The sequence below is a fragment of the Asterias amurensis genome, chromosome 1 (genome assembly GCF_032118995.1).
Source record: "Asterias amurensis chromosome 1, ASM3211899v1".
In the NCBI taxonomy this organism is placed as follows: domain Eukaryota; kingdom Metazoa; phylum Echinodermata; class Asteroidea; order Forcipulatida; family Asteriidae; genus Asterias; species Asterias amurensis.
Window position 1 is genome coordinate 34,244,921 of NC_092648.1, and position 19,272 is coordinate 34,264,192.

At 38.8% G+C, this 19,272-nt stretch overlaps 1 protein-coding gene across 8 annotated transcripts in view; it reads right to left on the minus strand.

Moving 5' to 3' along the window:
• The window catches only part of LOC139937820 (prospero homeobox protein 1-like), a 59,124-nt gene that overhangs the window by 13,798 nt on the left and 26,054 nt on the right, over nt 1-19,272 (minus strand). For 4 of the 8 annotated variants that reach the window (XM_071933147.1, XM_071933155.1, XM_071933196.1 and 1 more), the window contains 5 exons: nt 11,657-13,320; nt 8,070-8,144; nt 7,643-7,841; nt 2,454-2,597; nt 654-815 (listed from right to left, as the gene is read on the minus strand). In XM_071933147.1, the coding sequence (XP_071789248.1) occupies nt 654-815; nt 2,454-2,597; nt 7,643-7,841; nt 8,070-8,144; nt 11,657-13,170 (2,094 nt within the window). In that variant the 5' untranslated portion in view covers nt 13,171-13,320. Of the gene's footprint in view, nt 1-653; nt 816-2,453; nt 2,598-7,642; nt 7,842-8,069; nt 8,145-11,656; nt 13,321-15,098; nt 15,220-15,376; nt 15,566-15,832; nt 15,948-19,272 lie in introns of those variants that run through there. The other 4 variants (XM_071933181.1, XM_071933170.1, XM_071933161.1 and 1 more) reach the window with 4 other exon arrangements.

Genomic DNA, 19,272 nt, shown 5'->3' on the forward strand with positions numbered 1-19,272 from the left:
GGAGTTTCCCTTGGGTACTGTCCCACACGGAAGCGTTGACTAGATTATTGTAGTGGTGGTTCTGGCAAACTAATAAAGTCTTCAACAGGGAAGTGACATTGCCAAAATGTCTTGGCGAGCAAAGTTCAGATCCAGAATGATTTCAAGTCTTGCAGTGAGGCAACTTTAGTGCAATTCTCAACCTTAAAGGCACTAGGCACCTTTGGTAATTGTCAAAGACCAGTATTCTCAATATCCACACATATTCATAAAATAATAAATCTGTGAAAATTTGGTCTCAATTGGTCATCAAATTTGCAAGAGAACGACGAAAGAAGAAATACCCTTGTTGCACATTATTTGTGTTCTTTTCCGATGCCTAAAAAAGGCTTCAGGCCTGTAGTCTTTTAATGTTTGAGTGAAAAGAAACTACCTCTTTCTTAAAAACTATGTTACTTCAGAGGGAGCCGTTTCTCACCATGTTTTACACTATCAACAGCTCTCCATTGCTTGTTACCAATTAAGTTTTTATGCTAACAATCATTTTGAGTAATTACCAATAGTATCCAGTGCCTTTAAATGTTCAATTATCTTGAGGAATATCTGCAGAGAAAAGTGGGAGGGGGAGGTGGGGAAGTGGGAGGGGGTGGGGTTGGGGAATGAATCGGCCTTACCTGGAACTCATTGCTCTTGTTGTAATGCATGTTGAGAGTACGGAACAACTCCATGTCTCGGATGACCAGAAGGTCTTCCTTCTTGTCCACTCCGTCGCTCATGGCCTGCCGGGCAAACTTTTCCATCTGAATGTAGTAGAACTCACGGAAGTTGCTGAACCACTGCAAGTGTGAGTGTGGAAAAGAACGAAGATGTTAGAGCAGAAAAACAACAGGAATGATCAGAAAGAGAGCAATTATGTTTAAACAAAAAAGTCTCAGAAAGCGAAAGACAAAAAAAGCAAATTGACTGACAAATAATATCGGTTATAAATTATGATTAGAGTGGCTAATCGTGGTTACTAGCAGAGAAGCTGAATTTGTAGCAGACATGGCTACAATGTGTTCGAGCCTCAGGCATCTTGGTCACATCAACCAATAAATGACCACGGAGCTCAGCCAGAGATTTTAAGTATTTGATTTTTCTGGAGGGAGGAAAATTGTTGGCCTGAAGAAAAACCCCTTGTGGCATATAGAGGAGAATCAATGCATATTGCCTTAATTGGGGAGTGAACCAGGGCCACAGTGGTGATAGGCAAGCGCTTCATGCACTAGCAAGCCATGCCTTAAAAAATGAAAAATTTTCGACAAGAAAACAGAAAGTGACAGAAATGACTTATCGGCTTCACATTTGTGTTAACATCAATTCAAAAAGTGAAACCAAAAGTCTGGTTTAAATGATTGAATGACCAAAAGCGAGTAACTTTCAAATCAATAAGAAAAAACATGACAAAACTGTAACCCAAGCAACTGCAAGAACTGAGCGTGGTGAGCTGTTCTTCTACAATATATAAAAAACACTGGGGGAACAATCCCTCAATACCTACAGGTCAGACTCATTAGGTTTTATGGCAAACCAGTTTTGAATATTTCCCTGAAAGGCAAAATTATTTGCTGATTTCTGAGTAAACAAAATTAACTTAACTCTTAGCATACTTTTAAGCCAAAAGAAAGCAACTTGATCATCAACAAGTGCAAGTTTTGAAGAATTTCAACAAGCCATGATCTAAAACTTCTTTATCTTTTACAAGTTGTTTGTTAATCATACCAAAAAGTAGTTAATGACCCGACGTTTTCTACCCTAGCAGAGTTCATATTTGAAGGCTACACAACAAACATGAACGGGTAACTGTGTAACATAAGTAGTGAAGTAGAAATACATGAAGAAGAAAAATAAATCATACAAGAAACATATTTGTAGATTTGTAATAAACAAGTTCTCCACTTTTTGAAGGTGGATAGTCACCAGCTGGTTTATTAATGTGCTTCTGGAAACTCAAGAGGTGAAGTATCACATTGAAATGTCAATTTTCAAGGAACATTACATTTTCAAGATGTTCACATTCTCTAAACGGCTTAACATGAGGGAAACTCACACTAACTTGTACATTCAGAACACCCCCGCAACACCATAACCAAAATCTGAGTAAATACTGACATGTATCACATTGAAATGTAAATTTTCAAGAAACATTTCAACAAACTTTCAAGAAGTTCACCTGTTGACTTTACATGCAGTAAATAACACCAGAACACAAATCACAAATCCGAGTACTATCGGACAAGAGTAATGTTGTATTTAGAGAAAACTAATAATAACTAGTTCTTATTTAGCGCATTTAACAATAACCGTGGGACAATTAAAATAGGTTAAATAATGACATGAGCAATGTTATATTTAGAGATATCTGATGATAACTGGTTCTTATATAGCACATTTTATAATTACTGTGGGACATAAGAGAGGGATAGTTAATTTACCTTAATGATCTGTGAAGTGTTGTGCCTGTTGAATTTGACGTCCAGAAAGTGCTGTCTGAGGAGGGCAGAGCTGGGGTACCGTGTGTAGAAGAACATCAACTTGGCCTTGCGTAGGTGAGTAGGAGTCAGTGTAGATGTCAGGGAGTACAAAGCAGTTAAGGAAAAAACGCTTTCTCATTTAAACTCGCAGTTTGTTTGTAACTTTGGTTCATACTTCCTGCGAATGCGAATGTGATTTGAATTTTGACGTCACAAATTCACATCCCATTGTTCAGAACAGTTGAAATGTGCTCAACTCCTGCGAAAAATTTGCTGTGAAAACAGTCATGTGACGTCAAACTTCGCTTCTGGTATAAACCAGGCTTTTCCAGAGTGAAAATCCCGGCAAGGCAATTAAGGCAGAAATAGCCTGGACTGTCACCCAGAGCCCCAGATCAAACTCTCTCGCCAATTACTGTCCCCTAAAACACACCATTATCTTGACAGTAATTCTACTTTTGACGACACAACCTGTGTCTGTATTTATAAAATACATTAAGGTTACCACGCAAAATACTATGTGATGTATATTATTATGAGAAAATAGAATTAGCTGTTGTAAACTGCTTACCAACTTAAAAGGACCTATGCTATTAATGGCGAAAAAAGTTAAAGGCCTGACGTTTCAACACTAGCAGCTCTAGTCTTCTTCGAAGGCCGCAGTCTTCTTCGAAGTCTTCTTCGAAAACTTATATTAACTGAGTTTCTCCTACATGAGCTTTTGCTAATGGAAATATTTGGCATACACAAGCCTTTATTTCACTACTTGTTCCTTTTATTTTTGGAGGATCAACAATATGCCTTTATAAAAAGAAGCTTTTTTTATGAATGTGGTAGCTTTGAGGTGATTTCTCAAAAAGTTAGTTCCAAATCAAGAAAAAAGAGTTCAGACTATAAATAAGGATGGCCACAAAATCATTTGAGTAAAAGCGTTTTTTTCGCTACTTTTGAAGAAGTTTAAAATGATCAATCATGTGGTGAATCATGTATGAAATAAATAAATAAATAAATATCCACCTCCCCCCCCCCAAGAACTATCTATCCATGACCCAGACAGACAAAGTATCATCCTTACAAGAGGCATGATACAAAAACCCAGTCAATCAAAAACCGATAATCTATACATCAAAAATAAAAAACTCCAACAATTTAGAGAATATACAGCCTTGGTGAATTTTTACGTCAAGGATGACTGAATTAACAAACATGTAAAACGACACAAGGAAGGTGAATCTGCATATGAATCGACTGGCCCATGATTACTCCACTACAGCTGCTGTATACTTGAAGAACATATGGTTGTCTCGTTCACCGTTCACACACACACACAGGCATTGTAAAACTGCCTGGTAGACAACACCACTGAATAGTACCAGGACTTCTCAGGTCATCAATGCAATGCAAAAAAAAATAGTTGTGAAGACTTTTTATTCTGTGTGGTAACAATGGCTTGGGATTTTGTTGTTGTCTGAAGTTACTGAAAGCTGTTTCCATTTCGCAACCCTGTTTTTTTTTTGGGTGTTCTTATATGATACACATACCGTTGGTAATTGCTCAACATCTTTATAAGGATTTAAGGAGAGTTTTTGATGAAATAAAGTGATGCATTGCAATTCGTAGTTTGGGCAAGAGTAGAAATATTTCATTGAGTACAAGAGCTGACCTAATTGTACACACGGTGATGCCCTTAATGGAGTTTTCAGGCTATTTTATCACAATTTGTTTGATATTTCTGAACAGCAAAACAATCATGAATAAGACTTAAGCCGAAAGAATGTCATGCCTACTAGTTGTTGTGTTTGAAAGGGTAGTAATTTCTGGACGACACTTTTATTATACATGGTCATAAACTTAAACCGTCTTTATAAGGAGTTGGGGACAGTTTTGAAAGAAATAAATTGATGCATTAGTAACTTAGTGAATCTGTTTGAAAGGGTATTTTTCTAGGGGACTTTTTTATTATCCAAAAACTTAAACTGTCTTTAACTGTTGGGGACAGTTTTCGATGAAAGAAAGTGATCATATCACGTTCTTTAGTAGCGTTCTGTTTGAAATAGTGTTTATTTTTTGTTGGATGACAACTTATGGAATACATCAGTACACAAAAATTCAACTGCAGCTATTTTAAGCTTGGCTATCTTGGAAAGCTGGACAAAAATCACAACATTTTGAAACAGCTTGAAAGGGCAGCTATTTTCGTACAGTAAATAACAATCCAAAAAAGAAATAGCGCGTCTATACTAGTTCTGGAAAAAAAGTAAATCTTTTTTATAAAACAGGATGGCAACACCAATGTCTAAACAAAGTTTAATGCCTTTCATGTTTCTCTGAAGTCGATTATTATTCAATGCCTTTTAAGTACAATCTGTCACCATGTTTACAGGAAATTGATTGTATTGGTTGAGTTAGCAAAAAGGAAATTATAAATTTATACCTTGACTCCTGGTTTTAAATCCTACTTCCAACATAACATGTAGCTTTGGCTATAAAGCAATCAGTAAAGTACCAACTTACTTTTCAAGGAAAAGATGATTTTCACATTTTTTTTATGAAGAAAAATAAAAAAGTGAAAGGAAAATTCTCGACCCCCCTGCCCATCTCAGTCTCTCTCACATCAATCAAGAAAACAATATTCATTAAAAGTGTGTCACATTTTTTTAAAAGACGAGGGTCTAGGCAACACCTGCAATGGATGCAACAGTAGCGATTCATCACCGATGGAGCTCAATTTAGACGGAGAACGAGAAAGACTGATAGAGAAAGAGAGAGAGAGAGGTAGGCCATGGAACGACGCAGCAGCCGCCCTGAATGGCAAGCTCTTTGTGGAGTGAGGAAGACAATACAGGATGTGTGAAGAATAGTTGCCGACATGCATGGAATCATCTCAATGAAGTCGCCCAGCCCAAGGGGATTAGCTTCCATGGCCTGTCTTCAGCGAGACGGCACCAACCCTCAAGCCCCATAAGATATCCCCCCACAGCTCGGAAGTCTAGCCATGTGGTGTGGGTCGCGCCGTGTAATTATCTCGGGGATTTTTTTTCTTTTTTTCGCCCGCGAGTTTTTCCAGCATACAAGAAAAAGGCGGGCTTTACACAAATTATGGCTAGCGTCTTGTTATTGCCAACTTTGATTGATTGGCAGGGAGAGTTGTACGGGCACCAAACACTCGTCCTAATCTTGCCGCTTTTGTTGTTTAAAAGTTCAATTAATACCAAAGTTCAAGACTGCTTTAGGAACATGCTACGAGTGAATGTACTTTTTGAGGGGGTAACTTTAGGGTGAAAACTTGTGGCATCATAACAAAACAATAGTAACAGGAAAAATTACAGAAAGCAAAACAAAACTTCAAATATGATCCCCTTGCACCTTAATGGTGGATCTTTCCAATGGTGTAAAATTGAACATAAACAGACTTTTTGATTAAAACAAAATGTACTTAAATTTGAATGATGCAAAAAATCTGACTGGTTTACCATTGTCTATCTTTAAGTATTTGAGCGTCGATAAATTAAGTATCCAGAAAAAAAAGCGGTAAACCTATTAAGGTGAATGCATCAACTCAGCCCTGCAACTAAGTTAGGTTTAGGGCCCTATTTCACAGAGCTGCTTAAGCACAAACAGTAACTCAGCACAAAACAATGCACCAGATTTAGGTTACCAGCCATAATGACATACATGTACCTATTTGTTCCCTGTGTTTTGCTTAGCAGGAAACTTTCAGCATTGCTTTTCAAAAGCAGTTTAAAGAAATTTGGACACTTGACTTCAAATAAATTCAGGTAAAAATCTCGAGTGCAACTCAAAAGTCAAAATCTTTAACTGCAAACCCAATCCCAACAAATAACCACTGGTTTTGAAATACAGTTGAGTTGTCGAAAAAGAAACTGGAGCTGACAACGTAAACATCCATTAGTAGACAATAGCTGTTGCCTTTTGTTTTCCCACTAAATGATAGCGCCACTGTTTCTGACGGATAACTGATTAAGAATTTGTTCAGTGTCCGGCCACGAGGGCTGAGAGACCTTCAACGAGCTATTTCACACAAATCGCTCAGGAAACAATAGTAATCACAGGGATTGGGTCAACCACTGATGATCATTTTCATTTTCAAGAATTATTACATAACGTCTGTTTGGTATCATTAGTCAGTTTGCTTGAAGCTAGGGTCATTATAAAGTAAGTGTGTACCCACCAAAGACGGGCTAGACACAGTTGAAAAGGTGTCGAGTACAATACACTACAAACACACCTGGGATAAATTTCATGAAGTTGTTCAGCAGACAATTTTTTTGTACGTCTAGCAAAAAAGTAATGGGTTAACCAGAGAAAGTGATAATTTTTCTCTATGTGAAAAACACATTGACTGGTGGTACTCTGGCTGGTGAGATGTGTTTGCAAAGAAAACTAGTATGTATCGGAGCTAAAGAATATTAATGCACCTTAAACAGCTGGCTGGAATTAGGGCCTGTTTTAATAACAACAGTAGTAACAATAATACAAGACATTCAAATATAGCGCATAATGCAGCAGTAACTTTGCGCAACACATAGTTTTCTTCGGAATCTAAATAAATAATTAAAAACAACAGGAAACGGTGATGAAAACAAGTCACTTCTGAAAAGAGTGGGCATGATACTTTCATTTTGTACACTCTTTAAAAATAGCGTTCAGCATTTTTTATCGCTTCCACTCCCTGCATCTAAAAATGGTTCAGAATACAGATATGAAATACATATTTGTTATGACAAGTGAACGCACATAAGGCAGGCCTAGAAATAACCCACGGCACCCACAGCAATTGCAGTGGTGCCCTGTGCTTTTGCTGCGGTGCCCCTTGCAAAAATCCAATACAATTTTACATGCTGCTTCCCTTCAAGAATGAAGTTCAAGACCTGGGCCCAATTTTCACAAAGCTGCTTATAAGCACAAAAAAATGCAAAGCACAACAAAATTAGGCTAACCAGAATAAGGTTACCAGCCGAAGTGCCATGTCACCTGTACAGTATGTGACTGGTATCCTGCTCATTTCTGCTAAGCAGAAAATTGTTAAGCAATTTTTTCTGCTGAAGCAGCTCCATGAAATTAGGCCGAGATAAGGGATGGTAAATGTGTGAACAAAAGGAAAACAATATTTGTGATCAAAAGGATATGGTCCCGTTAGCTGGTGAGTAGCCCGACAGATCAGACAATCCCGGTGAGCCTCTCATCATAGAATCGCTATCTTCAGATTTGATGAAGGAATACGACAGTCCATCGTTGATAGTGTGGGGAACGTCGCCAAGATCCCCTCCCCCGTGGTTGGAAATCGAGGTCTGCTGAGAGTGGGTCAATAGAGGGCTCTGTCCATACCTAGAGGTCGGGGAGAAAAAATGCGTAAGACTCTCCAGGAAAATCTGACAGCTTTGATTTGTCCTCACACCATCCCCGAACCGAGAAATCAATAGCTGTTTTGGAATTTGTTGCTGGATTGGAACTGTAGGATTGTGTTGGATTTTAAAGCGGGGAGGTAGAATGAAGCGGGTATAGAGAGGGAGGCCATGCAAAAACGCTGTGGAATTTTTGAAATTTGTATATTACCTGAATGTATCAACTTGGTGTAAAGGTTGTGTTGATATCAAATACCCGTCTGAATTATAGGGTCTGTGATGCTTCCTTTTTGAGAAGAAAAAAATATATAACAAAAAAAATGTTGTTGGCAACAGAGTTGGTATTATTGTAGTGCAAACTTTATATATAGAAGTACATGAAGGAGACATATGTACCGGTGTTTCCCCTTATTAAAATTGTGGTCAAAATAAAATTGGTGGTAGAGTGCAAAGCCACAAAATGAACAACAACATTTGTACAGATCCAGTTATTGATTTATAGAAGTCTAGGAACCACTTCATACAAAAATCTTTTTTTCCTGATTTGTAATTCCTTCAAATTGGCCAATCTTTGCAGTGTATGAGGTGGAGATATTGTAGTTAAAATACCCAACATGGCACTTGAAAGCAGCAAGCTAGGTCTCCTCCCTTTTTGGCAGTACTGGACTCTTAAAAAACTATGTTATTTCTTTAGAAACTATGTTATTTCTATAGAAACTATGTTATTTCTATTTTGCATAAAAATATTCTCTTTCCTTTCGAAAGTGAAGGTATTGAAATACAATATAAAAAAAACTTTAATTCAATTTCTGACGAACAAAATAACACCATTTACATCGATTTGGGTTCATGGAGAATACACATATTATTTACAGTCGTTTGTCAATAGTACGGCAATAAAAATTATAATAAACATAATATGGTAATTGGTAGATTATAGCGGCTTCAACGGGCTGAAAATTGTTTAATTAAAAATTCCATTATTCGGACAATGTGAAAGATTCCAAACACAGGTACTCCTCTGCAAAAACATTCACCAATTTTTTACACAACACAAAGTGGTTTAATGATCCTTAATGTTTTTGATCTAAAAACCCATCTCCAAGCATACATTTTGAAATCATAGTTAGGTTGCTGTCCCTGGTTGTTTTCCCTTCTTCAAACCCCCTTTTTAGAAACAACATCCTCCTTCCATTATTTCACTTAGCGAAAGGGCCCTTGGTAAACAACAGCAGATGGCAGTCCAAGTTGAACAAGAACCTACTAGCCTCTTAGACCAAGATAAACAGAGAGACACACAGAGAGATGGTCTCTTCCAAGGCTGTATCCTTCCCCCCTTCTTTTTTTTAACTTGCTCTTCTGTGATCGTCAAGCCTTTACCCCCCAACAATACCAGAGAGAGGGGCCTGTCTAGGTAACACACGCCCGGTGTGCACTGCATCTACCAACAGCTGTCTTAGAGCGTGTCCGTCCCACCTCCGAGACTCCCCCTCAATAATGCCAATTCCCCAAGACAAGTCAGCCGGGAATTACCCCCTTTCAGAGCCAAATTAGCGAAATGAATTTGGACCGGGGATGGCTAAACGGTTTGTGTAGAGCGGGCTTTTTTTTTTCTTCTTCGTTTTTTGTTTGTGTCCCACTGACAAGAGATTTTCTGGTCAGTCGGTCCTGACAACAAGGGAGTTGAGACGATTAGATGCTGTAATTATTGCCTTGATGTGGCTGAAGGGTGTCCCCTTTGGTGGCAATGGAGGGATTCATTTCAGGCTTGTTATTTTAGTCGTCTGTCTAAGATGATTGGCAGACGAGAGTGACAGCCCTCGTTCACAAAGCTTTGCTCCATACCGCTGCAAAAAAGTCACCTCATCATAAGCAACCCACATCCCGCTTTGCCCTCACTGCCTTTTTAAGCTAAGCCAAGCATTAATTGCCCACTGAAATTACTTGCTGAAGATTAGTAAATATTAAAAAGTAGTGAATTGCTAGTTAGTAAACCATCCAGTTAAAGGGCTGTGCTTTCAGAAATTTCTCTTATTTTAAGGAAACCACGAGAATAAAAAAAGCTAAACATCAAAAATTAGTTTATATCAGAAAAATTAGGGCGTGAAATCTGTCATAAGGAGTTAATCTTAATTAGCCATAATAAATAATCTTATCGTTGGCGACAGCACAAATTACCACTTCTTAGTCATTCCCTTACTGACAGTTTAAAGTTCCTTAAATAAAAACTTTCCCATTAAGTACTAATTAGTGTTTGGGCATTGAAAAAGAAACGGGCCTGTTCTTACGCCTGACTGACCTTTTTCATTCTGATCCTTCCTTTTTTTCTTTTTTAGATGTGCCACATTAAACATAATCGTGATAAATATTGTGTATTATTCAGTTTCTGGTATTAGACAATGTGTGTATTCTACTATGCTGTGTAGGTTTTGTTCTTCAAGAAATAGATTTGCTTTTTATTCTACTGCCGTGGAGTAGGTTTTAGGGATTCAGAAGGCTAATTAGTTCTGAAATGTCCTGCTTATTAAAAGAACACGTTGCCTTGGATCGGACGAGTTGGTCAAAACAAAAGCGTTTGTAACCGTTTTTTATAAAATGCATATGGTTGGAAAGATGTTTTAAAAGTAGAATACAATGATCCACACAAGTTTGCCTCGAAATTGCATGGTTTTCCTTCTACTGTGCGAACTAACATGGTCGGCCATTATGGGAGTCAAAATTTTGACCCCCATAAATGGCCGATGTGTTAGTCGACGAGGTAAAAGGAAAACCGTGCAATTTCGAGGCATGTTTGTGTGAATCATTGTATTCTACTTTACAACATCTTTCTACCCATATGCATTTTATAACAAACGGTTACAAACGCTTTTCAAAGACCAACTCGACCGATCCAAGGCAACGTGTTCCTTTAACTACTACCAGTAGATAAATATTACTCCATTAAAGATGCTATGTCAGATTTTTGGCCTCAAACATTAAAAAATCGATTTTTGTGAGTGAATGGTATTTCAAAGAGTATCACCCGCTCTAACGAAAAAAGGTTTAACTTTTACTTTTAATGGTCTGGAACCATGATAAAAATTTAAAACGTTTCTTATAAAACACATAAGAATTGGTCATGTGATATATTGTCGGGATCCCGACAAAAACTAATTTTGAGCACTTTATTTCACTGCTACTAAGAGTTGGCGGACTTTTTCGAGCAATGGCTTAAATGAAAGCTTGTAACTTTCTCGACCCCATCAAAAAACCTATTGAATTTTAAATCAAAATTTTGGGGTCAAATCAGCCGAAAATCTGACATAGCATCTTTAAAGTGTTTGAAATTCTGAAACGTTTTCTTTGTGTATTTATCGACAGAGGTTAATTCAACCCAAAATATCTTGTGCTTTTTTATTTGAAAAAACCCACAAACACTAAACATAAACTATTTTGATTTTAGGTGGAACAAAGACTAAAACTATTTTATATCATCAAGCGCGAGCCATTCGGCACAGCACACCTCAAAGTTTATAAAAGCACATCAAAGATAAAACATGAGCAGACTTTGGTAGAAAGGGCACAGATAAAACCATTTATTAAAAAAGAATCAGTCTAAATGGGCAATTTGCAAAATTATGCCCTGTGGTGTGTTAATTAAGGCACCTGAACATGGAAGGTCTAAAAAATATGAATTCAGTCCGTGGTGCCTTTGTTTTTTTGTATGCATACTGTGGATACATCATGCTTTATTCATGCATTGTTGTGGGGTAACTTCAAAGCATAATTTGATAAAGAAATAATGTGTAAAAGACTCACCTCATGTCGTCTAGAAGAGAGTCCTTGTCCTGCAGTGATGGATAAGCTGGAGGCGTCATCATCATGGATGGAAAGGATGGATACAGACTTGGGTTTGGAATAGCGACTGATGTCGGTAACATCGTCGGTATGACGTGATCCTGTTTCACGTCATCAGGCTGGCCGATGCGTAGCACCGACTCGCTATCTTTACTGCGGTTACGCTTTGGGATGACCAGCGAGATGGCTTCGGTCTGCTCAAGTTGCTCCTGTTGTTGCTGTTGTGATTGTACGCGATTATGCTGATGGCCTTGTGATGAGGTGTTAGTAGGCCGCTTGGCTGGTACGGGCACAATCAGAGTTGCGTTTCTTGCAGCTTGTTGTAGTACTGAAGTGGACATTTCAGGACTGAGGTTTTTGGGGAGTGCAGTGCGAAGCTTGTTGTTGTTATTGTTGTTAATGCCCCGTCGGTCTTCGACATCTGCAAAACGATCAATCACCGAATCAACCGTGGTGGACAAGGCATTTGTCAACTGTTGCTTAAGAGAGTTGCGGAGTTTCTGGTGGCTTTCCTTTGGGATTGAGCCATTCATACCTTTTCGATGGACTATTTGACCGGTCTTTTGTGCCTCGGTGTTCTCACATTTGCGGATAGCAGACATTGTGTCGATTGGTTCGTTCAAATCATCGAGATCATCGGACGCATCTGATAGGCTGCTGTTGTCTTCTTCGTATAGGTCAAAGTACTTTTCTTGCAAGACGTCCAGCTGCTGCTGCAAATGTCCGAGGAGGTACTTGAGGCGACGTCTTTCTTGGCGCCGTAGTTGCTTGGTCTGGTTGCTCTCTGCTTCTGAGGATTTCTGCTGTTGAGGTTGGGCTTGTTTGCGTTTGGCTCTTGGAGGTTCTGGCACTGGGTTGGCTCCCTGGCTGGATTGGGGGCAAGATGGTGACTGGCGCATTGAGGTGATGATGTTCTCTACTCTTGCTCTCTTTGCCTTCACACTATCCTCGCTCAAGGGATTCGGGCTGACCTCCCCCGGGCACATGTTATCTGAACTCATGTTCCCTGGACTCATGCTGCCCGGACTCATAGTGCTGTTCCCGTTACATTTAACCCGATTGGCCGAGTAGCAGTCAGGGATAGCCGATGCATCATTGGCACTACCATCCATTGTTTCTAATTCATCCGAGGACAGTTCTGTCTCGTCATGTTCTGAGGTTTCGGCATTCTTTTCCATTGCAGCATCAAATTCTTCAAACTCTTTCGCCTTTGCTTTGAGTAGTTGTGACATCATGAGAGGAGATTCGTTTGGATTCTCCAACGGCGGTGTCACTGTCCCGTTCTGGCTTTTCTTGCTGTTCTTCAACAAAGTCCGTAGCACATCAGAGTTGTCTGTTTCATAAGCAATACCGCCATTTGTAACAACTGCGCCGATTTTGTTCTGGTGGTGAGCATGAGTGCCTCTCGGGACGCCCACATCGACTCGCCGTCTCTTGGACGCACGAGAATTGTAATCTTCCACCTCTGTCGACATTGGGTTTTGTTGGAGTGGTTACTAAAATAAGTCCTGGTGGTGGTATTGCACGAGAGTTATGGTCGAGTTGATTGGAATGGTTTTTTCGTGGAATGTGTATTTCCTCCTTGTCAGGAAACTAACTCAGAAACATCTTGTTGTTGGCGTCATCTGCAGGTACAAAAAAACAAAATGGAAAGCTTGTTGTTATCTTTCGCATTTTTGAGTAAGTAACCAGGAAACTTTGAGAGTTTTACTGAGAAAAGATACATATGAGGTCATTACAAGTAAGACACTGTTCCTGTAACATAACTCCAAACAAGAAAGGTACCACATGGTACGGATTCGTTTAGATGATCGGAAGTTTCTTTTCTTGGAGAACAAATCAACATTTGCATATTATTATGAACAAGGAAAACTATTTTTGATTATTTTTTTTCAAAATTTTCTGCGAACTTTATAGCGAAGGAACTAGAATGTGACATATCAGTGCTCAGTGATAATATTGGACAAATAAATGTTCTAATATTCAAAAGTTTGATTCACAAGTTCAAATAGTTGCAGTGCAAGTCATACTCAAGTCAAAGTCATACAAGAAAGTTAATCATCACTTGTTGGCAACATTTGTAAAATTAAGCATATAACATCAATTCAAACATAACAAAACCCAAACAAATACAACTCATGGTGAGTCATTTGTGTAGGACATTTCTTACATACTTCTGTATTGATTTTAGTGTTTTTCTTTTTAATGCGTGACAGGAAATATGTTTAATTATGGATCCTAGAGTAGTTTTGTGCCAGACTTTCGAAAACAAAATCAGTTTCAAAATCCATCGTTGAATTTTGTTGTCAAACATTTTAAACTACATGCAATGTGAAGCCAGTTGGTAAACGAATGATTTTCAAAATGTGTATAAAACCTGAAACATTTGACAATTGGAAAAAAATATGTTTGTTTTTTAAATTGATGGTTTGATTGAACCATCTTAACCTAAAATGAAAAACAAGTCAAATAAATTTTTCTTTGAAATCTTTAACATAATTCAAATAATCTCATGAACGAATTTTAACTTTCAGGTCTGAAAAAAAAACCTTCTCCAATTTACGTCAAAGTGATACTGATGACATCAACACAACTTTTTTGTTGTAAACTTACAATATTTAAAAAAAAAAGTTAAAAAAAGGAACAGTTCTACCACATGAACAGGGAATATCACAACACCTAAATGCACATGATACCGTTCCACGTATATTCTGTGAAAATACCATTTGTTGATGCATCATGTACAAGGCTATACATTGTCCCAACTTGATCAAATTTAACATCTCTCGTAGCCTATGATTTAAAACCCCTAAAATATTAAAAAGTAACTCACAAAACAAGCTCAAAAGATACTGCAGAAACATGTGTAGAACATGATACATGGGATGTTACAAACAAAGTTAAAAGTTGAAGTTCTACTAAATGAATAAATGGATTGGTGCTTTACATTGCAGTGACTTTCCTGTGACATGCACCAGTAGTCAACTAACCACAAAGTCAACTTCAACACAAATACAAACAATGCATACAGGTGTCAACCATACACATTTCCCTAAAAAAAGAAAACTGCTGCGTAAGGACATAGATTTCTTAGAAAATTGACAGTCTGTGCAAGCCACAGAACCTTAAAATGTTTTTCCAACATTAGATTGCCTTAAATGCATATCTTACTGAATCTTTGTTCACAAATAACAATGTTTCAAGAGTGATCACGTTCAAATTGTAACTTTCAAACTAAAAAGTAAGTGAGTAGTCTGACCTATGTAGTATGCCATCACACTATAATCACAAGTGTAACATATGACCAAAAGGCTGTATTACATACAAAACACATAGTGTGCAGTGTATTGTGTACCTCAAAATCTCAAACTATTCGACAACACAATTGTACGGACAGACAAACCTGTTTCTTTAGTCTCCTTTCTTGAGAATTCCTTCAGCCAGTTTCAAGTCAAACAAAAACTCATTCACCTTAATGGGGCACAAAGGCCAAAATGTTCCTACGTGTTAACAGTAGACCCGCCTCACGGCCGAAGACCACAATTCTAATCAAGCTCTCAGCCCACCACCAGTATCAGAAAAAGCAATCTAAGAATCAACATGGTCTTTTTAAGCAAACTAAGATTACCACACAGGCTCCTTTTCAGCTTCCATCCGGTGTGAATGTCTTTCAATTCTTACCCCGTATTCCTGTTTTTCAAAACTGCGTCAGTCGTGCCAAACCAGGAAATGGTGACCAACTTGTGCACTTCCTTTATATATTTCTTTTCCAGAGCAGAAATATATCTAAAACAAAAAAAGACTGGATGTGAAGAAGATTCACCAGTGCAGTGCGACCCAGAGAGAGAGGAACTGAGAATGAGAGACGTCACGGTGATCCAGTGGCTCAAGGTGAATTGGCCCTGCGGCTGGCCGCTTGTAAAGGAAGGCAGATGATTATCAATATAAAAAAAAGCAAAAAAAAAAAGCAGAATACTCAATAGGTTGTATTCAATAAAAAATAAAAAGAGTGGGCTGGCCCTGGCACGGCAGTCACTGTGTCTACCAGTGTACATGTGGGTATGTGTACACATGCTGGAGACACGTCATGTTTCTTCCTATGCCAGCTGTTGTGGCCAAGTACCACTTCTATCTCACCTTGGTAAACAAACGTGACTTGAACTTTGAGCTGCAGAACTGCCGCGGCAAAATCTACACCCAGTGTCATCACCTGGATCTGGACCACAGGACAGTTGGTTGGTGACCCTATATATCCTTTCTCCCTAGCTCTCTGGATCTCGATCTGGATGTCTCTCCGCCCTCTTTTATGCGAGTGACTCTGTATAAATGTATTGTAACTAAATATATCCCGGATCTCAGATTATCAGGGGGCTGGCTGAAGGACTTGCCATATGCTGCTAATAATCAATCAAGCTTAAAGAGCCTCAGTGCAAAAAAAAAAGAGCCTGGTGGATGTACATCGACCAACTCTATCGATGAGGCCACACCTTGTAACAAAACCACCATCCACATTAAACCAATCAGCAATATGGTACACCATTATCATCAAGAGATGGGCATTGTGGGTTGAAGTGTATATGAAATGTCTTGGATCAAAACGGTGTGGATGACCCACGAGGGCCAGCAGACGTTCATTGTGTGCAATAAACACACCTGTATCCACCCCTGAACATGCGTAGTGAAAAATTCTAAAGCCCAACCCAAACCTGATTTTCACTCACTTCCTTTCCCATTGGTCGCGACGGGGGGCTTTACTTCAAGGAGTACTGAGCAGGAATAAGGAAGACTGTGATGTCACAAAAGAGAACCACAACAAAGGAACCACTCTGACCTTGGAAGTGCTGCCTGTTTACCTGGGTCCACAGGAGCAACACAAAGGCCCTCTACACATAATAGACAGTCTTGGTCATTTTGGGTCACGGGGATGGCATTCAAAGAAACATGCAGTTAAACTATTAAAATGGCAAGTGCCTTTTCTTGTATACCACAACCGTTCAAACCGAGTGTATACAATACACGCATGGCTAAATAGACATCAGCCACACCAGACAGCAAAATGGTACATATGAAAGTAAACAAACTTTAATAGATAATATGCAAGGGGACATGGATGGCTAAGTATGTTTGCGTACTCAACTGTGGGAACAATCAAGATGTTAAATGTAAGGATTACTGACTGAGGGAAATAGCCATTAGACCATAGAAAGACTCCCCCCAAGAACGCAAATAATGGATTATACATTTACATGAGCCGCAGCGCCAACCTGTTGATTACAATAAAATGAACAGCCAATTTATTTATGGATTCCAGTCCAGCAGTTCACATTACTCATACTGCCTTTATTTTTATCTGGTCATCAAAGTTCAAGAACAGCCTGTTCCGAGTTTTGTTGTTACATGTCAATGTAGCCGGTCAAGTTGGGGAAAGAAATATAAGAAATGGAGCAGACAGAGTCATTCATGAACCGGGTAGATCAAAAAATGGTTGAGCATTTATAGGAATTTATGTATTCGTTCATTTCTGTTTCCAAGATCCGGCATGTGTTTGAATTTCTATAGCCTTGATACAACCATTGAAATTTTCATAAGGCCAAACCGACCATCAGTTCCTTATACTTTTGAAAGAAGCAAATTTCAATACTACACATATTAAAAGTTGCACACAAAACACACGCATTGTTCCACTTGTAAAAATATAGGTTGGTTGGATTGGCAGGCTGTACTGGTGGGGAAAAATGAGGAGAATGAAGGTAACTGGAACAAAGGGTAAACCTTGAAGTGTGTGAGGAGCGCCAATTGTGCAGGCTAGGCTCGACTGATCTCCAGCCATCGTAGACAACAGCTGCACACGATACCCCGAGCAAACAAGGCCCCGTACCAGAGATGCAGACACAGCCAGAGACAAACACAGTGAGAAACAGGCTGAGAGATGGGGGTGGGGGAACGGTAACCCGTGTAGATAAGAGCCCCGTCAACCCACAGTAATTGGTCTTAGGTTTTTCGAACAAAATGCTGAAAGGACTACGGAAGATTCAAGTGGTTGTTGCTTTTCTCTTCCAATCATGAGGAAGTGAGCCCCTATATATATATACAAGGTTCCTGCTGGAAATAGTCCAAAGAATTCTGACTAGAATTCCTTAATGACACTCAAAACTAGTGAAGTAAACTGGCCAGTGTTTGGTTATTCTGATAAGACAGCTGGGGCTTACTTATTAGTTTGCTTTCTACATTGTTGGGCCAGATAATGCGGTTCTTTAAGCTCCATAGGGAAATGTTTGGATATTCACAAACTTGGTAATCATTAACTAGGGGTGAAATAAAAACCATCTTGATAACAGGGACCTCAAGGAGATTATGGATTTTTTTACTTCTAGTTTTCTTGAAATGATATCTTCAGTGTAGAGTTATCAGGATTTATAAGCTCTGTGTTGTAGTATGTACATTTTATACATTGCGGAGGAGGGCTTGTACTGATAATACATTAATGGTGGGTGATGCAGTAGTACGTCAGTGCATCACCTGCAAGTGGGTGTGGCTACCACCTGGAACTCAACGAATCAGGTGGCATGTGGCTGAGGGGTGGGATTAAAACTAAGCGATACTCAGTCTCAAACAGAAGATTATCAAGAATAAAGACAAATGTAGAAAACAAGTTTTAGACCACACAGGCTAATGCTGAATGCAATCTTCAGTTAATTTACAACCTCATCCCAAATGTTGACCTACAATACAGGGCCCAATTTTATGGTGCCGACTATCAAATAAGTTTACACTTACAGCACGATGTAGAGCACACATTTCTGTAAGCCTAGGAAGGGTGTAAGCGCAGAACTAAGCAGCGCCATCAAATTGGACGCAAATGGGAAACTTTCAAGTTGTTAAGACTTTGACAGTGCATAGGCAAATATGTTCAGTTACTAATATTTTTATTAAAATTGAGGGCATCTCGTTGAATTCCTTAAAAACCTCAATCTAATTACGTCAGTCAAAGTCCTCGACGATAACTCTGTCCGCGTTGATGATTTCGCTAAAAACTGTTCTATGTAATGTACGGGAATATACCAAATTTGTACTTAATTTTAGAGCAATGTACATGTACTTAGTTGATGCAAACAGACCTTCACATTAACAAAGTTGAATGCATCAATGGTAAATTGAAAGCTTGAGTAATATTAGCGCTATCACAAGACATAAAGCTATTAAATAAGGCCACTCAGTCAACACTAAGTCAGAATCTCTAAATGACTTTAAACGTGGCCACTAAAATCTGAACACACACAAATTATAGATGGTCTTAAAATGACAAGCAAATATCCTTAAACGTGTATGGCTGGCTGGCGGGAAAAAAGCCATTTGCGGTGAGAGAACACTTGAAGTTTCATGATGCCCTATGAAGCACATGATGACAGAGTCTTTAGAAGAGAGTAAATATCCTTAATTTTGAGTGCGAGAGCTGTCTGGTTTATAAGAGACTCTCGCTGACATCTCCAGCACTCTGTCAACAGCCCAGAAAGCATTTTGATGTTAAGATGGAAAAGGAGGGGAACAATAACGCAGCTCAGCACTGATCAGAGTCA